Genomic DNA, 24,765 nt, shown 5'->3' on the forward strand with positions numbered 1-24,765 from the left:
TGCTCACTGGTCCATTTCAGCCACATCCTTCTTAGCACTGGCTCATGGACCCTCCCTTCTGCTCCAGGAATGGTGTGTCTCTGGGCACTGCCTTTGAGAACTTATCCAGGGGCCTGGGCATGGCCTACTTCCCAGCCATCAGCCTCTCCTTCAAGGAGTCTGTGGCCTTCAACTTCGGCAGCCGTCCCCTGCGATATCCTTTTGTGAAGAAGGCTGTGGGCTGCTTGGATGCTCTTGAGGAAGCCAGGATGGGGGTCCCCCTGCTCCAGGAGCTCTGCGGGCTGGTGGCAGGCCCTGCTGCCGGGAAGAGTGAGTAGGGTACAGCTGAGGTGGGTGCTGAGGACAATGCTTGCAGCAACCTTGTTAGGTGGGTACCATTGCTGTCTCCACTGAACAGGTGAAGAGCATAAAGTGGCAAGAGAAGTTTTGCTTCACAGAGAAACGGGAGGGTTGTGATGCAAACCAGGCAATCTGACCTCTCAGCCCTGCCCTGGAGCCCAGGCCCTTCTGCAGGGGTCTCAGTGGGAGGGGGTAGGTATTCTGAGCCACAGATCAGGTGTTGCTGGCTTAACTCTGTGGCACCTACCCAGTGGTGGGCTATCGGCCCCTGCAGGACCCACCAAGCGCCGACCTGGTTCGGGCACAGGAGTTGCTGGGCTGCTTCCAGGCAGTGCTGAGCGTGGAGCTGGACCCCGTGGTGAGCCAGCGTCTGGGCCGGGTACCCTGGGGGCTTTCTACAGCCCTCTGCCTCTCACAGTCCCTTCCTCCCCGCCCACACAGCAAGGGCGGCTGGTGGAGAAGGAAAGCTCTGAGTGGCAGTTGCAGGGCCAACCCACCGTCCTCCTCACACTGGCTCACATCTTCCATCGCTTCGCACCGCTCCTGGTGAGGGGACATTAGGGAGGGGAGAGGCGGGCCATTATAGAAACACCCCTGCTGAGGGCTGGGATGCTGAGGTGCATGAGGTCCAGCAGCATCACCTGTCAGGGGCCCCTGTGACCAGAGCCCTTAAACCCCAAGGATGTCACTGGGTGAGGAGGAGACACTTCCAGCTGAGGGTATCAGGGGGCTTCCTAGAAAGAAGATCGAGGGGTGGTGACATCACAGTCCAAGGGAATGGCATGTGCAGAGCCCCAGAGGCGTTGTTGGGTAGCAGCATTTCCTGTGTCTCCATCAGACCCCAGAAGGGCTCATCCATGACTTGGGGTTGCTTGACGGGGACCAAGAGTCCATCTGTGGCCTTGGCCACGTGCCAGGGCAGGGGGGCCCTGAGTGGGGCAGGAGGCTGCCACCTCACTGGCACCCGCCCTTGGTGCAGCGCAAGGTGTACCTGGTGGAGGCCGTGCTCATGAGCTTCCTGCTGGGCGTCGTGGAGGCGGGCACCCCCGCACAGGCGCAGTCTGTGGTGCACCAGGTCCTGGATCTCCTGTGGCTCTTCATGGAGGTGAGGCGCCGGATATCAGCCCTCAGGCCAGGATGTCAGGCTCCACTGAGTACAGGGAGGGTGTTGGAGAAGGCCGCATAGATGGCTGTCCCGGGGCCTGCCCTCAGCGGGTAGCTGTGCAACCTCACCTCCCTCTTCCAGGACTATGAGATGCAAGATTGCCTCAAGCAGTTGATGATGTCCCTGTTGCGGCTGTACCGGTTCTCGCCCATCGTCCCTGACCTGGGCCTGCAGGTAGGAGCTCCTGCCCTGGCCCTGAGCCCCCTGGGCCTCACCTGCCCACTCTGAGCACCCTCTCCCCACAGATCCGCTACCTGCGGCTCACCATTGCCATCCTCAGTCATGAGAAGTCCCGCAAGTTTCTGCTTAGCCACGTCCTGTATCCTCTCCTTGCTACTAGGCAGGCCAGACATGCGGTGCCCTCTGGGGTCAGCAGAAACCAGGGAGGGTAGTGTGCCTCTGCCCAGGGTTCCCCACGGAGGCTCAGGAAGACCAGAGCCACCCAGCGTGTGAGTCCTTGTTCCAGGACCCAGCCTTCCCAGCACTTTCTCTACAGAGCAGGGAGGGTAGAGCAAAGGATCCAGGCTGGCTGGCTGGCTGGCCTGAGCAGGGATTTCCAGATGCCTGCAGGCTCTTGGGCCACCCAGAGGTGGAGGGTGGGGGGCAGGGGGGAGCCATCAGCGCCTGCCCTCTTCAGCCAAAGCACTGCACTTCTATCTGTGCTCCATGGCGGGGGTTTCTATGAAATCTTCTCGAAGGAGTCAGCTCCTCCTGTTTCCCTATAACGTTGAGAACTGCAGGTGCAGGAGAGAGAGCATAGCTTCGGGCCCCTGGCTGGGAAACCTGTGCTAGTAGCTGTCTTCTCTCTGTGGGGTCCTCAGCCTCTAGGAGGCAGAAACAAATAGAGAGGCTGCCAGGCCCTCTCTCCAGCTGTCCCACCGTCATCTGTTCCTGTGACAAGTCTTCATCGTGCCCTTGCTTGGAATTGGGCTTGGTGGGTTTGACAGCCACAGCTGTTTCTCTGGGCTCACAGTCAGTGGTGACAGGCACACAGCAGCGATGGCACCCTGAGGACAGGGAGAGCTGTGGTGGGCATATCCGGAGGTGGGTAAGTTTCGGGAGGGCTCATGAGGGTGTACGGGGCACCTTGTGGTGAGCGGAGCTCTGCCTTAACGACCACCAGCTTCGACGTGCTCCGGTCCGTTGTCTTCTTTTACATCAAGAGCCCCCTGCGTGTGGAGGAGGCTGGCCTACAGGAGCTCATCCCCACCACCTGGTGGCCCCACCGCTCCAGCAGGGAGGTGGGCAGCCCTGACTTGGGTGGGCGGTGGTCACAGTGAGGGCTGACCCGGGGTGTCTGAGCCACCTGTACATGGCACGCGAGGCCCCTTCCTGGGCTGGGGGTGGGAGTAGGGGGTCTTTTGTCTGAAGTAGACCAGGGTGAGCCTTGCCATCTTTCACCCCCCTCCCCTGCCCCGCCCCTGCCCAGGGCAAAGACAGTAAGGAGGTGAAGGACGAAACCTCCGAGGAGCGGCTCCGGCGGCGTGCCTATGAACGGGGCTGCCAAAGGCTCAAGAAGCGCATCGAAGGTCAGCCCCGTTCCTCAGGCACTGGGTAGGGGGTGGAGGATTTCTGTGCCTGTGTACTTGGGGGCACTTGGTAGTGACCATGCTTAGGTTGGACTTGGGGATCCCTGGTGGTGGAGCCTCAGTCCAAACCTGCTCCCCCTGCCGGTCCCCGGGAGCCTGAGGGCAAGGCCCTGCCTGAGGAAGGCTGTCCTGTTCCCCACCCCACCCCCAGTGGTGGAAGAACTACAGGTCCAGATCCTGAAGCTGCTGTTGAACAATCAAGATGACAACGGGGTAAGTGATTCCCAGACCCCTGTGTGGGTCCCTGGCCAGGAGGGGTATCAGACCGGGCCTGGAGATCCAGAGGGCAGGGCTGGGTCAGGCTCTTGTGGCAGGGTGCAGGCTAAGTTGAGTCCGGTTCGGGGCCAGGATCCTCAGCTCATCACAGCCTTGGCTTTCCTTCCCCCGAAGGGCGAAGCTTCTAGGTACATCTTCCTGACCAAGTTCCGAAAGTTTCTGCAGGAGAATGCCAGCAGCCGGGGGGTAGGTATCCCCAGGCCAGCCCACCAGGGCCCCCTGGCTTTGTCGCAGCATTTGCACCTGTAATTCTGGCACTTCTGCATTTCCTCCCCACCTGCCGCCCTACCCTCTCTGCTCAGCCCAGGGTCCTGGGGCAGGGCCTTGGATGAGGAGTGGGCTGGCCTCCGGGCTGCACAAATGCATGTCTTACACCTGTGCCTGCAGAACATGCCCATGCTCTGCCCCCCCGAGTACATGGTCTGCTTCTTACACCGCTTGATCTCGGCCCTGCGTTACTACTGGGACGAATACAAGGCTTCGAATCCATGCGCTACCTTCAGTGACGGTGAGTGTGGCCAGGGCCTCGAGTTGTAGACGCTGGGCAGAGCCAGCCCCAGGGCAGCCCCTAATGTTGGTGTGGAGTGATAGCTGAGGGCAGGGCTGGGGGGAGCTGTCCCAGGCCTCCTGCCTAATTGAGTCCTACCCACTGGGCGCGGAGGCCTTGCACTTGGACGGTGAGCCCGTGTTTGCTCTGATGGTCCCCTGGGTTCCTGTCCTCTATGGGCCCTGTTCCTCAGTCCTTGCCCACTAGCCCTCTGTGCAGTCCTTTGTCGGGGACGCCTTGGGTGGGCTCTGAGGTGCTGGGGGCCCTGTGTTTGTGTGGGACGGAGTCCCCAGTGGTCAGTGGAAGCAGCCTGCATTGGGCAATCTCCCATAGGGCTGGGTCAGGGCCCTCTCTGATTCTCACCTGGGTGACCAGCAGCCAAGAATGCCCCCTTCATCCCAAGTTGTGCCGTTGCTGGAACTGACCTGAAATGGTAGAGGGCGGGGTGGTAGGGGAAGCCTGGTCAGGTAGGTGGCCTAGGCCAGGGGTCCTGCTGGGCTCTGACTGCTGGCCCGGCCTCCCAACTCCTCGCAGAGGCCTACATCCCGCCCCAGGTCTTCTATAATGGCAAGGTGGACTACTTCGACCTGCAGCGCCTTGGAGGCCTCCTCTCGCACCTTCGGAAGACCCTCAAAGGTGCGCGCAGGCTTGGGCAGTTAGCAGGGCAGGATGGGGGGTGGTTCCTGAGCCAGCTCGGCCTTGAGTGCTGAGCTGCGCTGTGCCCACCAGAGGGCGCCCAAGTCACTCCACCTGCTCTGCAGCAGGGAGATGCTGATGGGCCTCCTCTGCCCCGATCTTGTGTCCAACTATTCCTTCCTTCCCTTGCACATCCACCCCAGAGGAGGTCTGGGAGCCCTGTGATGGAATAGGGGGCAGTGTGCTGATGGAGGAGGGAACCATGGGATCTTGGTGAGGGAGTTGTTGGGGGGGCGGGGGCCGGGGGGCGGCTCGCATTTGCTGCCTGAACTACTTTCAAGGATGAGCACAAATGTCTCCAGTGCAAAGGGCTGAGAGCACAGTGTGAGCGGTGGCAGGGATGCCAGCAACGGCCCAGCATGGCCTGGAGAGAGAAAGCAGCTCGCGTGCTAGAGAGGAAAATGAGAGGCAGGGAGTGATGGGAAATGAGGCCAGGGAGTCTGAAGGGCAGAGTCTGAGGGCCTTGTGGGCCACAAAGCGGCTGTAGGCTCCTTCCAGGGACAGTGGTAGCTTTGGAAGGTCCTGAAGCAAGGGTGCGAGGTTGGGGGGTCTGCGTTGTAAGAAGCTCCCTCTGGCTGCTACAGTGTGGAGGGTAGAGTGCAAGGGCCAAGAAAGGAGACAAGGAAGCCAGTTGTCCAGGCAACAGAGGAGGCAGGGAGGGTAAAGGGGAGGGGACAAGGATGACCCCAGGCTTCTTGCCAGAGGCTGTGGGGAGGAGGCACCATCAGGAAGAGGAGCTGCAGGAGAGGACAGTTTAGTATGTTTGAGGTGCCCAATGATGCAGCCAGGATGAAGGCCTGGGCTGGAGGAAGCGGTGGTGTGTCCAGCTGTCAGCGTAGAGGTGGGGACAAGCCTGCGGTGAGGACCGGACCCCCTGGGGAGTGTGCAGAGTGAGGCAAGGAGAGCCCTGGGCAGCTCTGGATTTCCCTTTGTGGGGCAGGACAAGGAAGAAAGCAACGGAGCAGTCAGAGAAGTAGGGCCCTGGAGAGAGTGAGGTCATGCAGATAAAGACAGGGAGTGATGGGGTCGTGGTGGGGAGAGCCTTCTGCCTCACTCAGCATGACTCGCCCTACAAGACACAGGGCCTTGGGATGCAGAGTGAAGGCTGGGTTGGAGCAGGTGGAGGGTGAAGCACAGGCGCAGTGGTGAATGGGGCCCTGCAGGGCCTCCTGCCCTCTCACTGTCCTCAGTGGTGCCACCTATGACCCCTCTGCCCTCCACTGGTCTGAGAGCCCTCTTGTCATTCCTCCTAGATGACCTTGCCTCTAAGGCCAATATCCTGATCGACCCACTGGAGCTCCAGGCGGCCACCATGGATGACCTGGATGAGGATGAGGAGCCAGCCCCGGCTGCGGCCCAGGTGCCGCGGTAGGGGCAGGCAGGGGGCTTTGTGTTGGGCTGTCCCTCTATCATAAGGGCAGGGGTGTCACACGGGGCCATCTCCCCCTCCATGCAGGCAAGGAGCTTGTCCCCAGGCAGGTTCCCTTGCTGTAGGTGGAGGCATGAACTGACGGGTGTGGTGGGGCATGCCTCCTGCTGCTGAGCCCCTACGAGACACAGGGCCTTGGGATGCAGAGTGAAGGCTGGGTTGGAGCAGGTGGAGGGTGAGGCGCAGGCGCAGTGGTGAATGGGGCCCTGCGGGGCCTCCTGCCCAGCCAGCCGGTGCCCTCTCGCTGTCCCGTTCCCCAGCCTCACATATCAAGGGAGCCATAAGTGGGCCCGGGTCCTGGGATTGCTGAGTGGCGTCTGGCCTCCTCTCTCCACCACAGCGCCCCATGCAGGCCCTGGCCATGGGGGGTGCGCTGCCCCTGCCTCGGCCCAGCTGGCTCAGTTCTCCAACCCTGGGCCGAGCCAACCGCTTCCTCAGCACAGCAGCTGTGAGCCTGATGACCCCACGGCGGCCTCTGAGCACCTCAGAGAAAGTGAAGGTCCGCACACTGAGCGCGGAGCAGAGGACCCGTGAGGACAGTAGGTGCCAGACAGGGCCAGGCGTGGCGCGCTGAAGGATCCTTCTCTCCTGTACAACACTCCCCCGGGGCAAAGCCAAATACACCCCATTCCCTCCTGGTCCTGTGGCCTGGCAGTATGTCAGGGGTGTGGGAAGTGCACTCTGAGGGCAGGAAATTGATGCTACAGAAATAGGTCCTGGAATGCAGCACCTTCCCTGCCCCGGCCCACACGTTCTCCCTGCAGGTCCCTCCTTGGGCCCAGGCAGGGGGAGAGGGCCTCCTTCTCCTCCTATAAGGCCCATCATGGCTCCATAGGCTTAGAAGAGAACTGGAATGGCTCCGACCCTGACCCTGACCCTGTCCTTCCCTACTCCCTAGTCGAGGGTAGCCAGTGGAATGAGGGCCTGCTGGTGGGGCGGCCCCCCGAGGAGCCTGAGCAGCCCCTCACCGAGAACTCCCTGCTGGAAGTCCTGGACGGTGCCATCATGATGTATAATCTCAGCGTTCACCAGCAGCTGGGCAAGGTCTCACACCACTGGTCCATGCGCATGTTATGTGGTTCTGGGTGTTTGGATGCATGTGTGTGTGCACCCACACGTGCCCACGTGTCTCCAGGGGTGCCTGGGCGTGACTGTGCACGTAAGCATATGCCACAGCAAGACTAGTTTCTGCCAGTGCCGTTTGGGCCTGACCTCGTTGACTTCTGTGGGAGGGGGCTGTCCTGGGCCTAAGGTTAAGGGTTTGGCAGGGCTAGGGTCCAGACTGGGTGTGGAGAAACCTGTGCGAAGTGCCAAAGGGTCACCCTGGATGTGGTGTCTGGTGCTCTAGATGGTGGGAGTGTCCGATGATGTCAATGAGTATGCGATGGCTCTGAGGGACACAGAGGACAAGCTCCGCCGGTGCCCCAAGCGGGTAAGGTGGATGGGCAGGTGGGTCTTTGGGAGGGCAGGGCATTAAAGAGGGCAGCTTGCTCGCTGGGGTTCCCCAGGGAAGCCCATGAGGGAAAGCTGCTATCCTGCCCCTGCCTCTGGGGTTGCCCAGCAGTTCTCCTCTTCCCCACCCCCGCCCCGGGCAGACCACATCAGTGAGAGTGGGGCTGGCACCAGGGCTAGGCACGGCCTGAGCCCCGTCAGCCAGCCATGGCCTGTGCCAGGGTGCCCCCACCCTGGCCACTAAGTGCTGACGCACACCCACTCTCCTCATCAATTATGGATTCGACCCTGAGTACTTCCTCGGCCACTTGCAGAGTCAGCAGGAAGCAGGGCCTCCCTCCCTCCCTCCTTCCCTCCCCTGGAGCCCCTCTGCCGTAGCTCTCTGGCCTGGGGAACAGAGCCAAGAATGCCCAGTCTGGGCTTTCCTGGCAGCCCCTGGCTCCCACCTGTCTACAGAACCCTGCGCTTGTCCAGGGCAAAAGCAGCTGCCGGAGCTGCAGTTCTAGCGTGGAGTCCCTGGGATGTCCCAGCCAGGGGCTCATCTCACATGCCCTCAGCTGCGTCTCACTTCCACATTCTGAGGGGCACCTGTGGCCCTGTCTTGCTCAGGCTCACCAGCAGGTCAGAGGCTGAGGAGGGTTTTGAAGAGTGGAGCTGGGTCCGCCCAACCCTTTGCCTGCCCCGGGCACCAGTGGGGCCCCTGCTAGGCTGCGTGGGTCTGGGCACGGGGCCATGTCCTGATTGTCCTCTCCTCCCTTCTCCTTGGGTGGCAGAGGAAGGACATCCTTGCAGAGTTGACGAAGAGCCAGAAGGTTTTCTCAGAAAAGCTGGATCACCTAAGTCGCCGTCTTGCCTGGGTCCATGCCACCGTTTACTCCCAGGTGAGCGGTGTGGCCTAGGCCAGCAGCTGCTGCCCTCCCCAAGCCCCCGGACTAGTCACTGATTGGGCAGGGTTGTGCCAGCCCCTCAGTGCTCCCTGCCTTCCTGGGCCTCTGGCACACACGTGCCCCCTCCCCGCTCCTCATCCTCCCTCCCCACCTAGTGCCACATCCCCTGAACTTTTCATGCCCCATGAACTTAAGTAGATGCCATTTGTAGACCCCACTTCCCCATGCAGCTCATAACCCTCCATTCAAGGAACAGCCTGTCTCTACCTGCCTCCCACTGTCCGCTGCCCCTGCTCCTCTCCCAGCGCATCAGGGGCTCTGTGACCTCTCCCAAGCCTCACCCTGCATCTGCATCTGCTTCTCTCTGACTCCCCTCCCACTCGAGGCCACTGGCTTGTTCTCTTCTCACTCATTCACTCACTCGTTCATTTATTAACATGCCCAGAGCCTGGAGGATGCCAGGTGCCATCCTGACACTGGGGACACTCAGTAGTGAACCAGAAAGCTGAGTCCCTGTCCTCCCGGGGTAGACGGACAGACGGTGCACTCCCGCAGCGACCATGTTTTGACTCCCGCCACCCCAGGCCCCGGACCCGCCGCACTTGTTTTATCTCCCCACCTTCCCTGACGTCTCCCCCTCCACAAGTGAGTGCCTTGGGATGCTCCCCAGGTGCCCATGTAGGGCATCTGTTCACCTTCTTGGGCGTGCCCCTCCCCCATAACTGGGTGATCAAGGCGCTTGGTATCCCTGTCTATACTGCTCTTTCTTCTGGTGACTCCTCCCCAACCCAAACCACCTCTGCCTTTTACCCCTCTGTTCTCTCTTGCCACAGACCACCTTGCTCCAGCCCCACAAAGATGGTCACTGTCATCCCACCACCAGGATTTCATGCCTGTCCACCTCCCTAGGCAATCTTGCCATCCCCTCCCACACTGTCTTCTTAGGAACCTCACCCTCCCATCTTTGTACCTTCTTTTTAAATTGTGATAAAATATACACAACATAAAGTTTACCATCTTAACCATTTTAAAAAGTTGCGGTAAAATACAATATGTAACTTATCATCTTAATCATTTTAAATGTACAGTTCAGCAGTGTTAAGTATATTTATTGCTGTGCAACCAGTCTCCAGAACTCTTTTCATCTCCCCAAACTGAAACTTATATCCACTAATTCCCATTCCCCCCTTCACTTCAGTCCCCGACAACCACTGTTCTACTTTCTGTCTCTGTGAATTTGACTGCTCTAGTACCTCATATAAGTGGAATTTTTGTCACTGGCTTATTTCACCTAGCATAATGGTCTCATGGTTCATCTATGTTGTAGCATGTGTTAGGATTTCTTTCCTTTTTAAGGCTGAATAATATTCCATTGTGTGTATATACCACATTTTATTTATCTGTTAATCCATCTATGGACATTTGAGTTGCTTCCACCTTTTGGCTATTGTGAATAATGCAGCTACGAACATGGGTGTGCAAATACTTTTTCAAGATCTTGTTTTTTAATTATTTTGGGTATATACCCAGAAGCAAAATTGCTGGATCATATAGTAATTCTATTTTTAATTTTTTTGAGAAACTGCCATATTGTTTTTCATAGTGGTTGCACCATTCCCACTAGCAGGGCACAGGGTTCTGATTTCTGCCTATCCTTGCCAACACTTGTTTCTCAGAAATTTTTTTTTATTAATAGTAATCCTAATCTGTGTAAAGTGGTATTTCATTGTGGTTTTGATTTGCATTTCCCTAATGATTAGTGATGTTGAGCATCTTTTCATGTAATTATTGTCCATTTGTATATCCTTCTTTGGAGAAATGTCTATTCAATCCTTTTGCCCATTTTTAAATCAGATTGTTTTTCTGTTTTTGATTTGTAGGAGTTCTTTATATATCCTGGGTACCAACCCTTTAGCAGATTATGATTTATAAATATTTTCTCCCATTTTCTCTTTTGATTGTGTCCTTTGATGCACATTTTTTAATTTTGATGAAGTCTAATTTATCTATTTTTTTCTTTTCTTGCCTATGCTTTTGTTGTGATATCCAAGAAATCATTATCAAATCCAAGGTCGTGAAGGTTTTCCACTATGTTTTCTTCTAAGAGTTTTTAGCTTTTAAGTTTAGGTCTGTGACCCATTTTAAGGTAATTTTTGTATATGATGTGAGATAATGGTCCAACTTCATTCTTTTGTATGTGGATATCCAGTGTTCCCAGCACCGTTTATTGAAAAGACTGTCCTTTCCCCATTGAATGGTCTTGGCACCCTTGTCAAAAATCATTTGACCATATATGTGAGGGTTTGGGGGTGGGGGGCTCTCTATTCCATTGGTCTGTATGTCTATGTTTATGCCAGTACCACACTGTTTTTTTTTTTTTTAATTTATTTTATTATTTTTGGTTGCGTTGGGTCTTGGTTGCTGCATGCGGGCAGCATGTGGGATCTTCCCGGACCAGGACTCGAACCCATGTCCCCTGCATTGGCAGGCGGACTCTCAACCACTGCACCACCAGAGAAGCCCTACCATAGTGTTTTGATTATTGTAGCTTCGCAATAAGTTTTGCAATCAGGAAGTGTGAGATCTGCAGCTTTGTTCTATTTCAAGATTGTTTTGGCTATTTGGGGTCCCTTGAGATTCGAAAGGAATTTTAGAATAGATTTTTCTATGTCTGCAAAAAAAAAATCCATTGGGACTTTTATAGGAATTGCATTAAAACTGTAGATTGCTTTGGGTAGTATTGACATCTGACGATATTAAGTCTTCCAGTCCATGAACGTGGGATGTCTTTCCATTTGTACCTTTTAAAATTTCTTTGAGTGACATTTCATAGTTTTCAGTGTTTCAAGTGTTTCACTTCCTTGGTTAAATTTACACCTGTTTAATTAATTTTGATTCTAATGTAAATAGAATTATTTTCTCAATTCCCTTTTTGGATTGTTCCTTGCTTGTGTATAGAAACACAATTGATTTTTGTGTGTCGATTTTGTATCCTGCAAATTTCCTGAACTCGTTTATTAATTCTAATAGTTTTTTGGTGGAATCTTTAGGGTTTTCTACATATAAGATCATGTCATCTGCAAACAGAGATAATTTTACTCTCTCCTTTAAAAAAATATATATATATATATGTGTATATATATATATTTATTTATTTATTTATTTGGCTGTGCCGGGTCTTAGTTGCAGCATGCAAGATCTTCATTGCGGCATGCAGGCTCTTTAGTTGCAGCATGCAGACTCTTAGTTGTGGCATGCATGTGGGATCTAGTTCCTTGACCAGGGATCGAACCCAGGCCCCCTGCATTGGGAGCGTGGAGTCTTAACCACTGGACCACCAGGGAAGTCCCATACTCCCTCCTTTCTAACGTAGATGGCTTTTACTTCTTTTTCTGACCTAATTCTGGCTAGAACTCCCAATACTATGTTGAATAGAAGTGGCAAAAGCAGACACCTTGTCTTGTTCTTGATCTTAGGGGAAAGCCTGTCATTCTTTCACCATTGAGTATGATGTGAGCTATGGACTTTTCATAATACAGCCTTTATTATGTTGAACTGCCTTTTTTTTTCTTCTACATTTGCAACGCTTACCCTCTTGCCTCCTGCTCCTTCAGCTTCTCCCATTACTAAAGGAAAAGGCCCGTGATGCCTTTCTCTCACTGTACATCTGCTTACACTACTGCTTTCTCCTTCCTTCTCTGTGTCTTGGCTTCCTCATCTTCTCTTCACTCTTTGCCCAGATCAGGCTCCTCCACTTTTCTGAAATAGTCTTGCAAGGTGTCTGTCGAGCTCCCCCCCTCCCTTTGTGGACACATCTCCTCTCCCATTACAGTGGCCCCCTTGGCCGCGTCGGTGCCATTGCCATCCTTTCCTCAGACTCGGTCTTCTCTGGCCTTCGGTGACGCCAGCTCCTGTAGGCCTCCCTGTCCGTGTGTACTTCCAGGCCTAGGGCCACCCTCTGACTTCCTGCTTACATCTTCTCGGGCTCTCAGGTTTGAGAGCACATCAGAGAGCTGGTGGAAAGTGCAGCTGCTCTGGCTCCACTCCAGGAGATGTGGTGCTATGGGTCTGGACTGGGGCCTAGGGCCTCACTCTGGTTGGTGACCCCTCCTGGCCCCTTTTGTGGGATAGACTATCTGGAAACCATACTGTGGGGAACTGGGCCCTTGGCAGGTTTTGTCTGCTTTCCGTGGCCTCTGTTCCACCAGCAGTCATGCTGCCTTTGACCTTCACACCACCTTCTCCTCTGAGCTCCAGACTCATTTTCTGCCTGCCTCCTTAACACCAACTCTTTGGGGGCATCGCTGGGCACCTCATGCTCCACATGTCCTAAGCCACATCCCCTCTGCCCTTCACCAGGCCTGCTTCTCCCCCAGGACTTCCAGCCTCCATGGAGGCTCCATTACGCACAGAAATGTGGGCCCTGTTCTTGTTGCGACCATTCCCTTGCCCTCACAGCCAATCGGTGCATCCGCATGCCTGGCCATCCAGTCCCTTTGCTGTCTTGGGCCTAGCCAAGGCTGTAGCTTCCTCACTGCCTTGTCCCCACTTGTCCCTGCAGCCCCTTCTGCTCTGGGCAGTGTTCCAACACAGGCTTCTGGTCACATGGCACCCTCTCGCTTAACACCTTCTGTACCTTAAAAAATTGCAACCCAGGATTCTGGTTGGGGTTGTAGTGCTGCCCTATCCAGGCTGGTGGCCTGTCTTGCCTGCCCAGTACAGTGCTTGATTGCTCCTACCTGAGCCACTGCTCCCACTTCCTGGAATCCAGTTCTCATGTCATGTTCCTGGGAGGCCTTTCCTAATCTCCAGACCGGGCCACACCCCCTGTGACCCCTCCCATGAACAGCCCAGCAACACCCTGTGTGCCTCCCACAGGAGAAGATGCAGGACATCTACTGGCTGCTGCGTGTCTGCCTGCGGACCATCGAGCATGGAGACCGCACAGGTCCTCTCTTTGCCTTCATGCCCGAATTCTACCTGAGTGTGGCCATCAACAGCTACAGTGCTCTCAAGAATTACTTTGGCCCTGTGCACAGCATGGAGGAGCTCCCAGGTGATGGGGCCATTCAGCCTGGGAGGGGACAGAAAAGGGGGCCTCTGGAGTGAGCCCTAGAAGCCCTGTTCTGAGCCCTCGTGGCCCAGCCTCACACATCCCACGTGGGGAGGAGGTGAGGCTCTGCCCAGCATCACACAAGCATTTGCAAAAGTCCCACATGGTGGAGAGCCCTGTCCTAGTACCAGCAGCCATAGAACCAACAGCTCCTCCCTGGTGTTAGGAGGGAAACAGACGAAATGGAGTACAGGGTGTGGGGATCACCCCTACCCCAACCCACCCTGCCCCGCCCCACCCCACCCCGGCTTTCACTTCCTTCTTGGTGCTTCTGTGGCCCAGGAGCCAGCTGGCCTCTTACCCTGCTGCCCTGGCGCTGGCCATGGGGTGTGGCATCCCATGCAGGGGCAGAGTGGCTTGTCTTTGCAGATCACAGCAAGGAGTAGGGGGGCCCTGCTGGTGGCCACATAGGAGTCTGGGCTTCTTGCAGACCACTGATTCCAGGCTGGGCTTGGCAGTTTATGTCTGGACTAGGCTGTGGGCTTTTACGCTCCTGGCCTGTCCCCTTGCCCTGCCCTAGGCCTCAGTGCAGGCTTTGTCCTCAGAGGCGGGGCTGTGGGTGCCCAGGGGACTTTGCTGAGCCCTCCAGTGTGTGTGCTGAGATGGGTTTGAGCCCAGGCTGGAGGACTCTTTGTCAGGACCTATCCTCCTGCTGGGACCCGCCCAACGCCCACAATGAGTCTGTGCCTTCAACTCCTACCAACTGTTAGTGAATGCCCTGCCTAAAGTCCCCAGATGTCAGCTTGGGCCCAGACTAGCCCTTGGAGCTAGCTCTGGAGCCCACTACCCAAGCCCACCCATCAAGGGGTGTGCCTGCCTCTGGAGTTCGCACTCCCGATCAGCTCATCCTACTACCCAACCCTGCAGGCTATGAAGAGACCCTGACCCGTCTGGCTGCCATCCTTGCCAAACACTTTGCCGACACACGCATCGTGGGCACTGGTGAGGTGCCCGACAGAGGGCTGGGGGAGACGGGGACGGACGGGATGGTACCTCTGGCTGGCTATTCTCTGCACACAATGCCAGCCAGGTGGGTATGAGGCATGGGCACCAGGGCTCATGCCAGGCACCTGCTGAGGCATGACCTGTCCCAGCAGATATCCGTGACTCGCTGATGCAGGCCCTGGCCAGCTACGTGTGCTACCCAAACTCTCTGCGGGCCGTGGAGCGGATCCCTGAGGAGCAGTGAGTGGGGGCCCAGGGGCAGGGGGGCACGCACTCTGCCCTGCACAGCACTAGCGTCACCCTGTGCCTACCACCCATTGCTCTCACAGGCGTATCGCCATGGTGAGGAGTCTCCTGGCTCCCTATGAGCAGCGGCCCTGGGCCCAGACCAACTGGATCCTGGTGCGGCTCTGGAGGGTAAGCCTGGCTGGAGAGGAGGTGGCTATGGCTGGCTGGAGGGAGGGGTTGCCCTGCCCCACTGACCTCCCGCCAACTCCACCCCCAGGGCTGTGGGTTCGGGTACCGCTATACACGGCTGCCACACCTGCTGAAAACCAAACCTGAGGATGCCAATTTGCCCAGCCTCCAGAGTGAGTATCCAGGTTTGGCAGGCGGGGGCCCTCACCCACTGCTCTTGCGTTCTCGCAGACTTTCCCACTTCTTCCAGCCTCAGTCCTGGACTCGTGTTGGGCCCCAAACCCCCTGTGTATCCCCTGGGGTCTCCATTTCCCTGCTTCCTCCCAGTCTAAGGACACTCTGGTGCTCTTGAGTCTTGCTCTCCAGTCCCATGTGTGCCCTTTGGTCCTGAACGGTCTGCATGTGTCACAGTGAAAAGGGGCAGCATCTTCCCAGGCTGCTGGCAGCTTATGCAAAGTGATGACCCTATCCCTTGCCCTCTGAACCAGCTCCCTGACCTCCAGCCTTGTCCCAACACCATGTCCTTCTGCCCCTTTACTTTCACTAGCTGGTGCCAGACCCTGGATACCTGAGTCAAGGCAGGGGCACAGACTAAGGGTTGGCCAGGGCCCCAAAGGGTGTCCATGGGGCTTCCTGGAGGAAGTGGCCTTTGGTTGGGAACAAAGTCTGCATTTTCTGTCCTGGGCCTATGGTCCAGCAAAGCCCTGTGAGCCTGAGGACCTTCACTGGGCCCAGCCCAGGGTCTTGGGCTGTCTTGCTTGCAGAATCTGCCTGCCACATGCTGTACTCACCCCACACAGTGGCTCTCTTTAGCCCATGTGGTATGTTTCTGCCCTTGTGGGAGTGTTTGGGCCTAAAGGGGTCCCCAGAGGCCAAGTTCCTTGTGCAGAGTCACACAGCAAGTCCTTGCCAGTTGCCTTGGTCCTGCCTCCAGGGTGGACCTGAGCTGCAAGTGGAGAACAGCAGTGGGGCCAGATATGCATCCTGCTGCTGTAGGAACTATTGATTTGCAGCGGGGGGAGGTATGCCTAGCCCGGTGTGGCTGAGGGCTCTGGTTACTGCTGCCTGTCAGCCCAGACTTGGCGCCCACCACCTCAGCCGTATGCTAAGGCCAGGCCAAGGGCAGCAGAGGACAGTGGAGGATGGCAGGGCTCAGAGGAGGCTCTTGGGAGAAATGGCCTTGATACGAGTGAAGAGGGGTCTAGGTTGCCCCGTCTAGGTCTAGCCCTTCCTGAAGGGCATGTGACTGAGAACTTTCTGGGGATCAGGCTGGGGCTTGGGGGCGGTTCTAGAACTGGGGGTGGGGGAGGCATTGGGAACAACTGCAGCCTGTGGTTGGCCCAGCAGAGGGAGGGGACAGATTTAGCCCTGACCCCCAGGCAGCACTGCACCCTGTCCCCCTGCCTTCAAGACCTGAGTGTTCCCAGGGAGCTGTCTTTCTGCCCTTACACCAACGGCCTGTGAGTGAGGACAGAGGCAGACGGGCAGGGGCCGCTGACTGGAGTCCCGATGATGCCCCTCCCGATGTCCCCACAGAGCCCTGCCCCTCCACCCTGCTGCAGCAGCACATGGCAGACCTGTTGCGGGAGGGTCCTGACGTGGCACCCAGCTTCCTCAACAGCGTCCTCAACCAGCTCAACTGGGCCTTCTCTGAGTTTATCGGCATGATCCAGGAGGTGGGTCACGGAGGGACCTTGTGGGCCAGGGGGTTGCAGAGGATGAGGCACAATCTGCAGTGTGGCCAGACCGCTGACTGCTGCCCCCATGTTGGTGGCTCAGATCCAGCAGGCTGCTGAACGCCTGGAGCGGAACTTTGTGGACAGCCGGCAGCTCAAGGTATGTGCCACCTGCTTTGACCTCTCGGTCAGCCTGCTGCGTGTCTTGGAGATGACCATCACGCTGGTGCCTGAGATATTCCTCGACTGGGCCCAGCCTACCTCTGAGATGCTGCTGCGGCGTCTCGCACAGGTGTGTCCATCTGGGCAAGGGTGGTTGGGACCCTGGGGACACCCCAGTGGTGTGAGCCCACCCATCCACCAATGTGCTCCTGCCCTCACAGCTGCTGAACCAGGTGCTGAACCGGGTGACAGCTGAGAGGAACCTGTTTGACCGCGTGGTCACCCTGCGGCTGCCTGGTGAGGACCTAGAAGCCCTGTACCCAACACACCACAGGCCTTGGTTCCTCTGCCAGGAGCAGTGCTGCCTGATTCTACATTCTGCACTGGGACAGCCTGGCTTGGCACCCCCAGCCTAGCTCAGCCTTCTGTGGGGAGGAGGGTGGGAAGTGTGAATGACGATGATGTCAGCTGGGCAGGGATGGAGCCCCTGCAGCGGGACCACTTGGGTAGCTCATCCCCTTCCTTCCCTTTCCCTTAGGCCTGGAGAGTGTGGACCACTACCCTATTCTGGTGGCAGTGACAGGCATCCTGGTACGACTCCTGGTGCACGGCCCAGCCTCAGGGTGAGTGTTAGGGGCTGGGGTCCCCTGTGGGTGCTGGGCTTGTCTGATGGGGAGGGGGCTGGGCAGGGCCTTCCAAAGCTCATCTCTCACATGGACTTCAGCGTCAGGTCTGGAGCTGGAAGGAAGGTAGTGAGGTATGAACTGAGTAGGTGGCGGCAGCAGCAGCAGCAGCAGCCTAAAGTAGGAGAATCCAGGAGCTCCACAGAGCAGGGTGCCCTGGCCCATGGGCAGAGCCGCTGGCTGTGGCTGTGCCTCAGGCAGGGGCAGGGGAACTAAGACTGTGCTAAGGGCGGGGTGCCATCCTGTGATATCCAGGGACACACTGCTGGGGTTAAGAGCTGAGCACACATACTGCCATCTGTGTCTGTGAAGGCTCCGACGACGAGCATGTACTACCTTTATTAAGAAATTCCATGATAGCTGGATCCAGGACACTTGTGGGCCCCCCAGCTCAGCCCTCACTCAGGAGGGGTTCCCAGTCCCCGCTTCCCTGCCTCCCTGCCGTGGGAGTGGTGAGATGCATATGAAGCCAGGGCACTGCTTCAGCCATTAGGCTGATACCAGTGCCAGCCCTTAAGAGGATTCTGCCCTTGGGAGACAGCAAGTTCTGGCTCAGCCCTCCCATCTTAGCCATGCTCAGCAGGCTTTTTACTGCTGAAAAGCTGGGGGAACAGGTCATTGGTGCCCCTTACCATTGTCTTGTGAGCCCATGGGAGAGGCTCTGCCCTCAGAGTGCCAGTGATGCCCCTGGAGGTCTCTTGAGGAGCCTTGCCTGCTGGCCTTCTCACCAGACTGCATGGACTCGTGAAGCTTCAAGTAGCTTGAATGTTGGTGCGTGGGGAGTCACATTTCACCAGAGGGAGGGCTTGTAATTCCTCTTTCCACCCTCGGGGTGGGGACTCAGTCTTCCTTTGAAGTCTTCCTCCTTTTCCCCTGTGGGCCACTCCTGTCCCCTTGGGAAGCAGAAGGTGGTTATGCTTCAATTCTTCACCACGACTCTCCTTGATGGCTGCCTTAGCCCCTGCGGGTGAACCTGGGGCTCTAATGCAAGGGCTCTTCCAGATGGCCCTCGGTTCCAATCCTCATGTGGGCACAGGTAGGCCCTGCTAGGTCCTGGGATGTTTTGGTCCTGTGTTGCTGGGGAGAAGCAGGAGAGAGTTGGGGACTTCAGCCCCTCTACCAGTGAGTGGTGTTGCTGTGGTTTATGTCGAGGCCCACACAGGAGGCTGGAGGACCAAGCCCAGTGCTTCCCACCAGCATCTGGCACTTCTCTGGGCAGCAGCGGGGAGCAGGGCAAGCAGTGGGCAGGCAGTGGCCTTGGTGGGGCCCCTGGGCAGCCTAGGTCATCACCAGACCCTCAGAGCCTGTGGAGCTAGTGGACTCAGAGCCAGCCTTGAGCCGCAGGCCCAAGGGATTGTGGAGATCAAAGTCTTCAGCTACCGCTAGCTGCACACGACCATTGAGGCTTCTCCTGCCAGGTTCCAGAAAGACCACGTGCTTGTGGACACTGGCCTTGCGTCTCGGTGCGTCGGGCGGCGTGGTGCTGAGCACTGAGGACTGTGCGCTCAGCTCCTGGAGTGGGCTGGGTGTTCGGGGCCAGCGGCGGCAGCGGCAGGTGTGATGGTAGCAGCTGCGGCAGCCGGGGCAGGGTGGCGTGAACAGGTAGAGCAGCACGAGCACCAGGCCCACGGCGCAGCCCAGCAGCGTGGTGAAGCCCGTGTTGAAAGTGTCAGGCTCAGGGTGTGGAAAGTGCACACTTACGTTGTACTCGTGTGTCTGGTTGTGATGCAGGTGGGGTCCAGTAGCCAGGCACACAAAGACACCCTCGTGCCATGGCTGCACGTTGCTGATGGCCAGGCTGCCATCAGCCCGCACTGCGATGCTGCCGTTGCGAGACCCTGGTGCCACAAGCAGCTCATGCTGCGGCGAGACCCAGGCATAGTGCACGGCTGGGGCGCTGGTGTTGCAGTGTAGCCTCAGGGACTGCCCCACCTGCACATGCAGCTGTTCTTCAGGCTGCTCTAGGCCCCGAGCCAGGGCAGCTGAGCAGTTCTCAAAGACACGGCTGTGCTCAAAGAAGCGCACGCGGGAGGTGGGTACCTTGAAGGCCAGGCATGTGTACTCGCCCGCGAAGTCGCTCACAGCGCTGAGCCCCCGCTGGTGCCAGCGTTGCAGCAGATGGTAGAGACGGCAGTCACAGGGTAATGGGTTGTTGTGCAAGTAAAGGCCGTTCTTGAGAAAGGCTGGCAGTGAAGCCAGGTCAGGTACAGGGATGCGTCCTAGGTGGTTGGAGGAGAGATCCAGAGTACGTAGGTGGGTCGTGCCCAGGCCGTGCAGGTGATTGAAAGAGAAGGACGCAAGTTCATTGCAGCCCAGGTAGAGACGACTGAGCGCGCCCAGGCCGTGGAAGGCCTGCTCGTCTAAGTGTGCCAGGCGGTTATTGAACAGAAGCAGCATCTTGAGCTCCCCCAGGCCGTCGAGGTCGTGGCGGCCCAGGGCCCGCAGGGCGTTAGATGATAAATCGAGCAGCCGCAGGCCGCTGGCATTGGTGAAAACTCCCGGACCTAGCGTATCCAGCTCGTTGTGATTTAAACGCAGGGCGCGGAGCCGGGAGAGGGGCGCCAACCAGCCGGGGCGCAGGCGCTGCAGCGCATTGTGGCTCAGGTCGAGGTCTGCAGCTGCAGCTGGTAACGCGCCCGGCACATCCTGCAGCCCCAGGCCGGCGCAGCTCAGGAGGTCGGCAGCGCAGACACATTTGTAGGGACAGTTATGAGGCGCACGGGACAGGAAGCCCTCGGAGTCCAGGGTGCTCATTAATCCGACACGCAGCATGCACAGCAGTGTGCCCTGCAGCACCAGCCGGGCCATGGCGGCGGCTGCCAGGGGTGGGACAGGGCAGCTTGGTGCGGGGCGCAGCTCCGAGACTCACCCACTTCACATCCGGCTAGAAGTGCGGGGCGCTAAATGGCCAGTGGCCAGCGAGACAGTATGCGGGCTCCGTCCCGCAAGGCCGACCGCTCCAGCTGCCCGGCTCCAGATTTTGGGTTGAGTTGGGGCCACGCTCTGCTCAGCACTCCCTTCTCAGGCTTCCCCAGCTCTCTCCTGAGTGCCTTTCTGAGCACTCAGCTTCTAAATACTCTCCGGGAGGCGATTTCTCGGGGGCGGGGCCTCAGGCTCCCATTGGCTCCCATTGGAGGGGCGGGGTAGCCGCGTCCCCCGGCGTTCATAGGCCCCCGCGTGGCCGCCAGAGGGTGAGCGAGTTGGGCCACAATACCCTAGCCTGAGCTTGGCTGGCGGCTTTCCAGAGGGCCCGTCTCCCGGAACCCTGGGAAGCATGCCTTTAAGCTTCTTGTGTTGTGTTTCCTTTTAAGGGTTAACGTTTATGAGGGGGCAGGTGTTTTCTTTGAAGGGTTAACGTATATGATTGGGCAGCTGTTTCCTTTTAAGGGTTAACGTAAATGAAGGGGCAGGTGGACTTCCATTATCTTCTGGTGGTGCTCCCTTAAACTGGTACCCGACAATGTGGGTCCTTACTGGGATCTAGGACTTTACTGGGAGGACTGGAGAGAAGCAGGGAGACTGGGTGGAATGAACCAGGCAATAATGCAAATAGGCTGGACTTTCCACCCCCACCCCTCCGAACAGATACTGATTTCAGACAGGCCCAGCTTCTGACTACCCTTGTACCCTCTCCCACCTAGGACAGAGAGAGCCACATCAGTGCTCCTGGCTGATCCCTGCTTCCAGCTCCGCTCCATATGCTATCTCTTGGGGCAGCCAGAGCCCCCTACCCCTGGCACTGCCCTGCCTGCCCCTGACCAGAAGCGCTTCTCCCTGCAGAGCTGTGAGTAGGCTGGGGGTGGGTCAGGGAAGAGAGGGATTTGGGGCTGGGCCAGGTTAGTAGTCTTAAGAGGAGCAAATTCCCAGGCAGTGAGTACTCAAGAGGCACTGGGTTCTAGGGCCACATTTGGCCTGACACCTCCTACCACCCGCCAGACACAGATTACATCAGTGTTGAGGAACTGGCCCAGGTGGAACAGATGTTGGCACACCTGACCTCTGCATCTGCCCAGGCAGCAGCTGCCTCCCTGGTGAGTGGGGCCACAGCATACGGGTCCACACAACCCCAGTACACGTCACCACAGCTGTGTGCGTAGTGTACACCCAACTTGTCTGGGCACCCGACCCCAGCCCACCCTGCCCTCTGCTCCCTGCAGCCCACCAGTGAGGAAGACCTCTGCCCCATCTGCTATGCTCACCCCATTTCTGCTGTGTTCCAGCCCTGTGGCCACAAGTCCTGCAAGTAAGTGGGCTGCACGGGCACAAGGGGCTGGGTGGGGAACAGCAGGGATACACAGGCCATCTTTATGCCCTCCCCTGTTGTAGAGCCTGCATCAACCAGCACCTGATGAACAACAAGGATTGCTTCTTCTGCAAAGCCACCATCATGTCTGTAGAGGACTGGGACAAGGCAGCCAGTGCAAGTGCCACTTCCTCGGCTGCCTAGGCCTACCTGGCCCACACAGCAGGAACCTCTACCCTTAAACTCAAACCCAGGCTGGGCCCTATTTATGAGCCCCTTGCCCTGTCCCCCACGACCCCCACCATGCCCTATTTGTGCCTGAGCTTGACTTTCAGTCAGGGCCACAGTGAGCATTAAATTATTATTCCATACAGTCCTGGCCCAGCCCATCTTGAGGGAGTGGGCTTTGTGGGGTATGCCCAGCAAGGATCTTGCCAGATTATGTCCACAGGAGAAGGCGGGTGTCCGATGGCTTCAACCTTGTCCAATCCTCCCCAGTCAGATGGCAATGAGTCCAGGGCCTCCTGATGTGTCGAGCCAGTGATCCCCTTGCCAGTGGGGAAATGGGGGCTCAGCCAGCCCCACAGCATCCTCACATGATGATGCGGGGCTCCGGCACCGACTCACCAATAGACTTGTGGGGCAGCACACTGGCCCCGTTGAGGTAGAGCTCGTCGTTAACTATGACGTCCTCACCCAGCACTGTCACGTTCTCCATGCGCACCTTGGGGGGAGGGGCAGGCCTGTCAGCGAGGCAGAGGCATTCCCCCACCCTCCCCATCTGGCCCAGCCCGGAGGCTTACCCACTGGCCCACGCGGCAGCGCCAGCCTACAATGCAGGACTCAAGCCAGGAGTGGGAGCGAATGTGGGCATCTCGCAGCACCGTGCACCGCCGAATGCACACACCATCCTCCACCACCACACCAGGACCCAGACTCACATTAGGGCCAATGCTGCAGTTCTCGCCAATACGGGCACTTGGGTCCTGAGGACAGCGGGGAAAACACAAGTGGGCCATCTGTCCCCCAAGGTTGAGGGGGTTGACAATGCTCTGGGCAAGGGCCTCACCACCAGCACGTTGCCCACAATGCCGGGGCCTGAGCACAGTTGCTCAGGCTGCTTCTGTCGCAGCGACTGCAGGAAGAGGCACATGCCGGTGAGGAAATCCTTGGGCTGCCCAATGTCCATCCAGAAGCCTGTAGGGAGAGAATGCATCAGGGGGCTCAGCCCAGCCACAGACCACCCCCACCCTGTGGCCTCCCTGCCTCACCCTGCAACTCCATGGCATAGAGCTGCCCCTCCTTGGCCATGACAGGGAAGATCTCCTTCTCAATGGATGTGGGCTGCAGCTGTGGGAGTGGGCAGCTCATGAGCAGGGTCATGGCAGTGGTGGCCTGCCCTACCCCAGCCCACCCAGCAGCTGGCTTCTACACACCTGGATGCGCCGTAGCACTGGAGGGCTCAGGATGTACATGCCTGCGTTGATCTTGTTGGAAACAAACACCTGCGGCTTCTCCACGAACCGGTGAATGCGGCCTGTGTCCGCCTCACACACTACCACGCCATACTTAGAGGGTTCCTCCACTTTGGTCACCTGAGTGCAGGGGGACTTCAGGCCTAGTCCAGGGCTCCTGAGCCTTGATATACATGCTGTCCTAAATTTCAGGGGCTTTGCCGAAAATGCTTAAAGGCACAAACTGCACAGCTCTGCAACCGCAACACCAAGGGGCAGTTCAAGGCTGGAGGATGGGAGAGGCTAGGGAGGCTGCGCATGGGGACAGGTACATTAGAGCAGAAAGACGGGCTCTCTTACCAGAATTGAGCCCTCCTGGCCATGGTGCCGGTGGAACTGCACCATGGCTTGAAAGGGGAAATCGCAGATCACGTCACTGTTGAGGACGAAAAAAGGGTCTGCAGTCTCAGAGAGGAAGTCACGGGCCAGTGCCAGGGGCCCAGCTGGGGGAGAGGAACAGGTCACCATCATTTTGGGGGTCTGAGCCCCTGGATCCAGGCTCAGCAGTCCCCATCCAGGCTGAGTCTTGCTCCTTCCCTGGCCCTAAACCCTCCCCAAGGGACCTTCCTATCTCTACTGACCTGTTCCTAAAGGCTCCTCTTCATGGGACATAGAGATTCGGATTCCTAGCTGGAAGGAAGAAGCCCCCCGTCAGGTTCCTCTCACCACGGTGAAAAGTTGAGCGGGGACCAAGGGAAAGAGCGAGAAGTCCGTGCCTCACCCTTTGCTCCTGCGCCTTCATTTCCTTCTCCAGCACCTGAGACATATAGCTCACAGCCAGAATCACGTGGTCCACGCCGGCCTGTGGGCAACAGAACAGCGCCGGCCGCCAAGCGGATTCAGCCGAAGGCACAGGTGTCCCCGATCCCCAATCGCTGGCCGTCCCTCATCCTATCAGGTCCTACCAAGATCCCGGCCCCGGGCCTTACCGCGGCCAGCGCCTCCACTTGGTGCAGCAAGATAGGCTTATTGCAGAAGTCCACCAGCGGCTTCGGGATGCTTAGCGTCAGCGGCCGCAGGCGCGTCCCATAGCCACCCACCAAAATCAGTGCCTTCATTGCGCCTGCGGGCGGCCGGAGAGTGAGTCCCGGGCTCCGAGGTGTCCGCGGCCTGCCTGGCGGACCCCTGCCGCACACTCCCGCCGCTGTGCCCGGCCCCTCGCCCTTCACCCGCCAGACTGACCAACTCTGGCTCTGCCTTGTCCGCCCAGTCCGCGCTGACGCTAGGGCCGAGACCGCAGCAAACCTGGACACGACGCCGGACGGAGACCGACTGCCTCCCAACTCGGGCCGGCGGCCGGCGGGAAGTGACGTAAACTCGGGCGGCCCAATCAGCTACCGTATACGTGGCACACAGTCGGCGTCGAAGCGCCGAAACGCGACGCTCCGGCCGACGCAGCCAATGAGAACCGAGCGCGCCGGGCTACCATGGGGACCGGGACCCGGACCTGCGAGTCAGCTGGCCATTGGCGGATACGAAAGCGGAGCTGGCGCCAAGGGCGAGGCTTCTTTTGCGCTGCGCCCCAACCGCTTCCGGCCCCTCCCCGCCTCACCGGGCCGGCCGGGCCGGGGAGGGGCCGAGGATGCGGGCGGGCCGGACTATGCCAGTCTCCCGGAGGCCGAGGGGTTTCTC

The 24,765-nt window shown here is 58.0% G+C and overlaps 3 protein-coding genes across 13 annotated transcripts in view; 1 reads left to right on the forward strand and 2 right to left on the reverse strand.

The window, feature by feature from the left end:
• Positions 1-21,992, forward strand: part of RNF123 (ring finger protein 123) — a 31,068-nt gene extending 9,076 nt beyond the window's left edge. For 8 of the 10 annotated variants that reach the window (XM_027098668.1, XM_027098667.1, XM_027098662.1 and 5 more), the window contains 30 exons: positions 68-193; positions 583-697; positions 781-885; positions 1,319-1,444; positions 1,586-1,678; positions 1,750-1,823; positions 2,628-2,745; positions 2,934-3,033; positions 3,245-3,306; positions 3,484-3,555; positions 3,757-3,877; positions 4,451-4,552; positions 5,866-5,972; positions 6,382-6,580; positions 6,940-7,085; positions 7,390-7,473; positions 8,267-8,374; positions 13,259-13,436; positions 14,361-14,435; positions 14,591-14,678; positions 14,759-14,855; positions 14,944-15,028; positions 16,392-16,531; positions 16,635-16,823; positions 16,915-16,990; positions 17,232-17,316; positions 21,018-21,160; positions 21,313-21,407; positions 21,534-21,619; positions 21,703-21,992. In XM_027098668.1, coding sequence (XP_026954469.1) covers positions 68-193; positions 583-697; positions 781-885; positions 1,319-1,444; positions 1,586-1,678; positions 1,750-1,823; positions 2,628-2,745; positions 2,934-3,033; positions 3,245-3,306; positions 3,484-3,555; positions 3,757-3,877; positions 4,451-4,552; positions 5,866-5,972; positions 6,382-6,580; positions 6,940-7,085; positions 7,390-7,473; positions 8,267-8,374; positions 13,259-13,436; positions 14,361-14,435; positions 14,591-14,678; positions 14,759-14,855; positions 14,944-15,028; positions 16,392-16,531; positions 16,635-16,823; positions 16,915-16,990; positions 17,232-17,316; positions 21,018-21,160; positions 21,313-21,407; positions 21,534-21,619; positions 21,703-21,823 — 3,316 coding nt within the window. In that variant the 3' untranslated portion in view covers positions 21,824-21,992. The remainder of the gene's footprint in view (positions 1-67; positions 194-582; positions 698-780; positions 886-1,318; positions 1,445-1,585; positions 1,679-1,749; positions 1,824-2,627; positions 2,746-2,933; positions 3,034-3,244; positions 3,307-3,483; positions 3,556-3,756; positions 3,878-4,450; positions 4,553-5,865; positions 5,973-6,381; positions 6,581-6,939; positions 7,086-7,389; positions 7,474-8,266; positions 8,375-13,258; positions 13,437-14,360; positions 14,436-14,590; positions 14,679-14,758; positions 14,856-14,943; positions 15,029-16,391; positions 16,532-16,634; positions 16,824-16,914; positions 16,991-17,231; positions 17,317-21,017; positions 21,161-21,312; positions 21,408-21,533; positions 21,620-21,702) is intronic. The other 2 variants (XM_027098671.1, XM_027098670.1) reach the window with 1 other exon arrangement.
• AMIGO3 (adhesion molecule with Ig like domain 3) lies at positions 17,678-21,019 on the reverse strand. The gene has a single exon (XM_027098676.1). It carries the CDS (start codon positions 20,182-20,184, stop codon positions 18,655-18,657), a length of 1,530 nt encoding a protein of 509 aa, XP_026954477.1. The 5' UTR covers positions 20,185-21,019; the 3' UTR covers positions 17,678-18,654.
• On the reverse strand, positions 21,962-24,681 carry GMPPB (GDP-mannose pyrophosphorylase B). Of its 2 annotated transcripts, none has more exons than XM_027098688.1 (9): positions 24,316-24,681; positions 23,855-23,935; positions 23,715-23,763; positions 23,434-23,576; positions 23,056-23,214; positions 22,891-22,969; positions 22,689-22,816; positions 22,423-22,605; positions 21,962-22,343 (listed from the first exon to the last, which is right to left on the reverse strand). In XM_027098688.1, the coding sequence occupies exons 2-9, from the start codon at positions 23,897-23,899 to the stop codon at positions 22,212-22,214; spliced, it is 918 nt and encodes a 305-aa protein (XP_026954489.1). In that variant the 5' UTR covers positions 23,900-23,935; positions 24,316-24,681; the 3' UTR covers positions 21,962-22,211. The 2 variants fall into 2 exon arrangements, with proteins under 2 accessions (XP_026954489.1, XP_026954488.1); XM_027098687.1 differs by having other exon boundaries at positions 24,063-24,681.
• Positions 24,682-24,765: the final 84 nt, after the last annotated feature.

Source organism: Aethalodelphis obliquidens, unplaced genomic scaffold (assembly GCF_003676395.1).
Source record: "Aethalodelphis obliquidens isolate GAN/ISIS:26980383/991018 unplaced genomic scaffold, ASM367639v1 scaffold125, whole genome shotgun sequence".
Lineage (NCBI taxonomy): Eukaryota > Metazoa > Chordata > Mammalia > Artiodactyla > Delphinidae > Aethalodelphis > Aethalodelphis obliquidens.

Coding starts and splice junctions, on each gene's coding strand:
- AMIGO3 (XM_027098676.1), bottom strand. CDS start 20,184: ATGGCCCGGCTGGTGCTGCAGGGCACACTGCTGTGCATGCTGCGTGTC.
- GMPPB (XM_027098687.1), bottom strand. CDS start 24,191: ATGAAGGCACTGATTTTGGTGGGTGGCTATGGGACGCGCCTGCGGCCG. Junction 23,764..23,854: donor TGAAGGCGCAGGAGCAAAGG/GTGAGGCACGGA, acceptor TCTTCCTTCCAG/CTAGGAATCCGAATCTCTAT. Junction 22,817..22,890: donor CTATGCCATGGAGTTGCAGG/GTGAGGCAGGGA, acceptor CTCTCCCTACAG/GCTTCTGGATGGACATTGGG.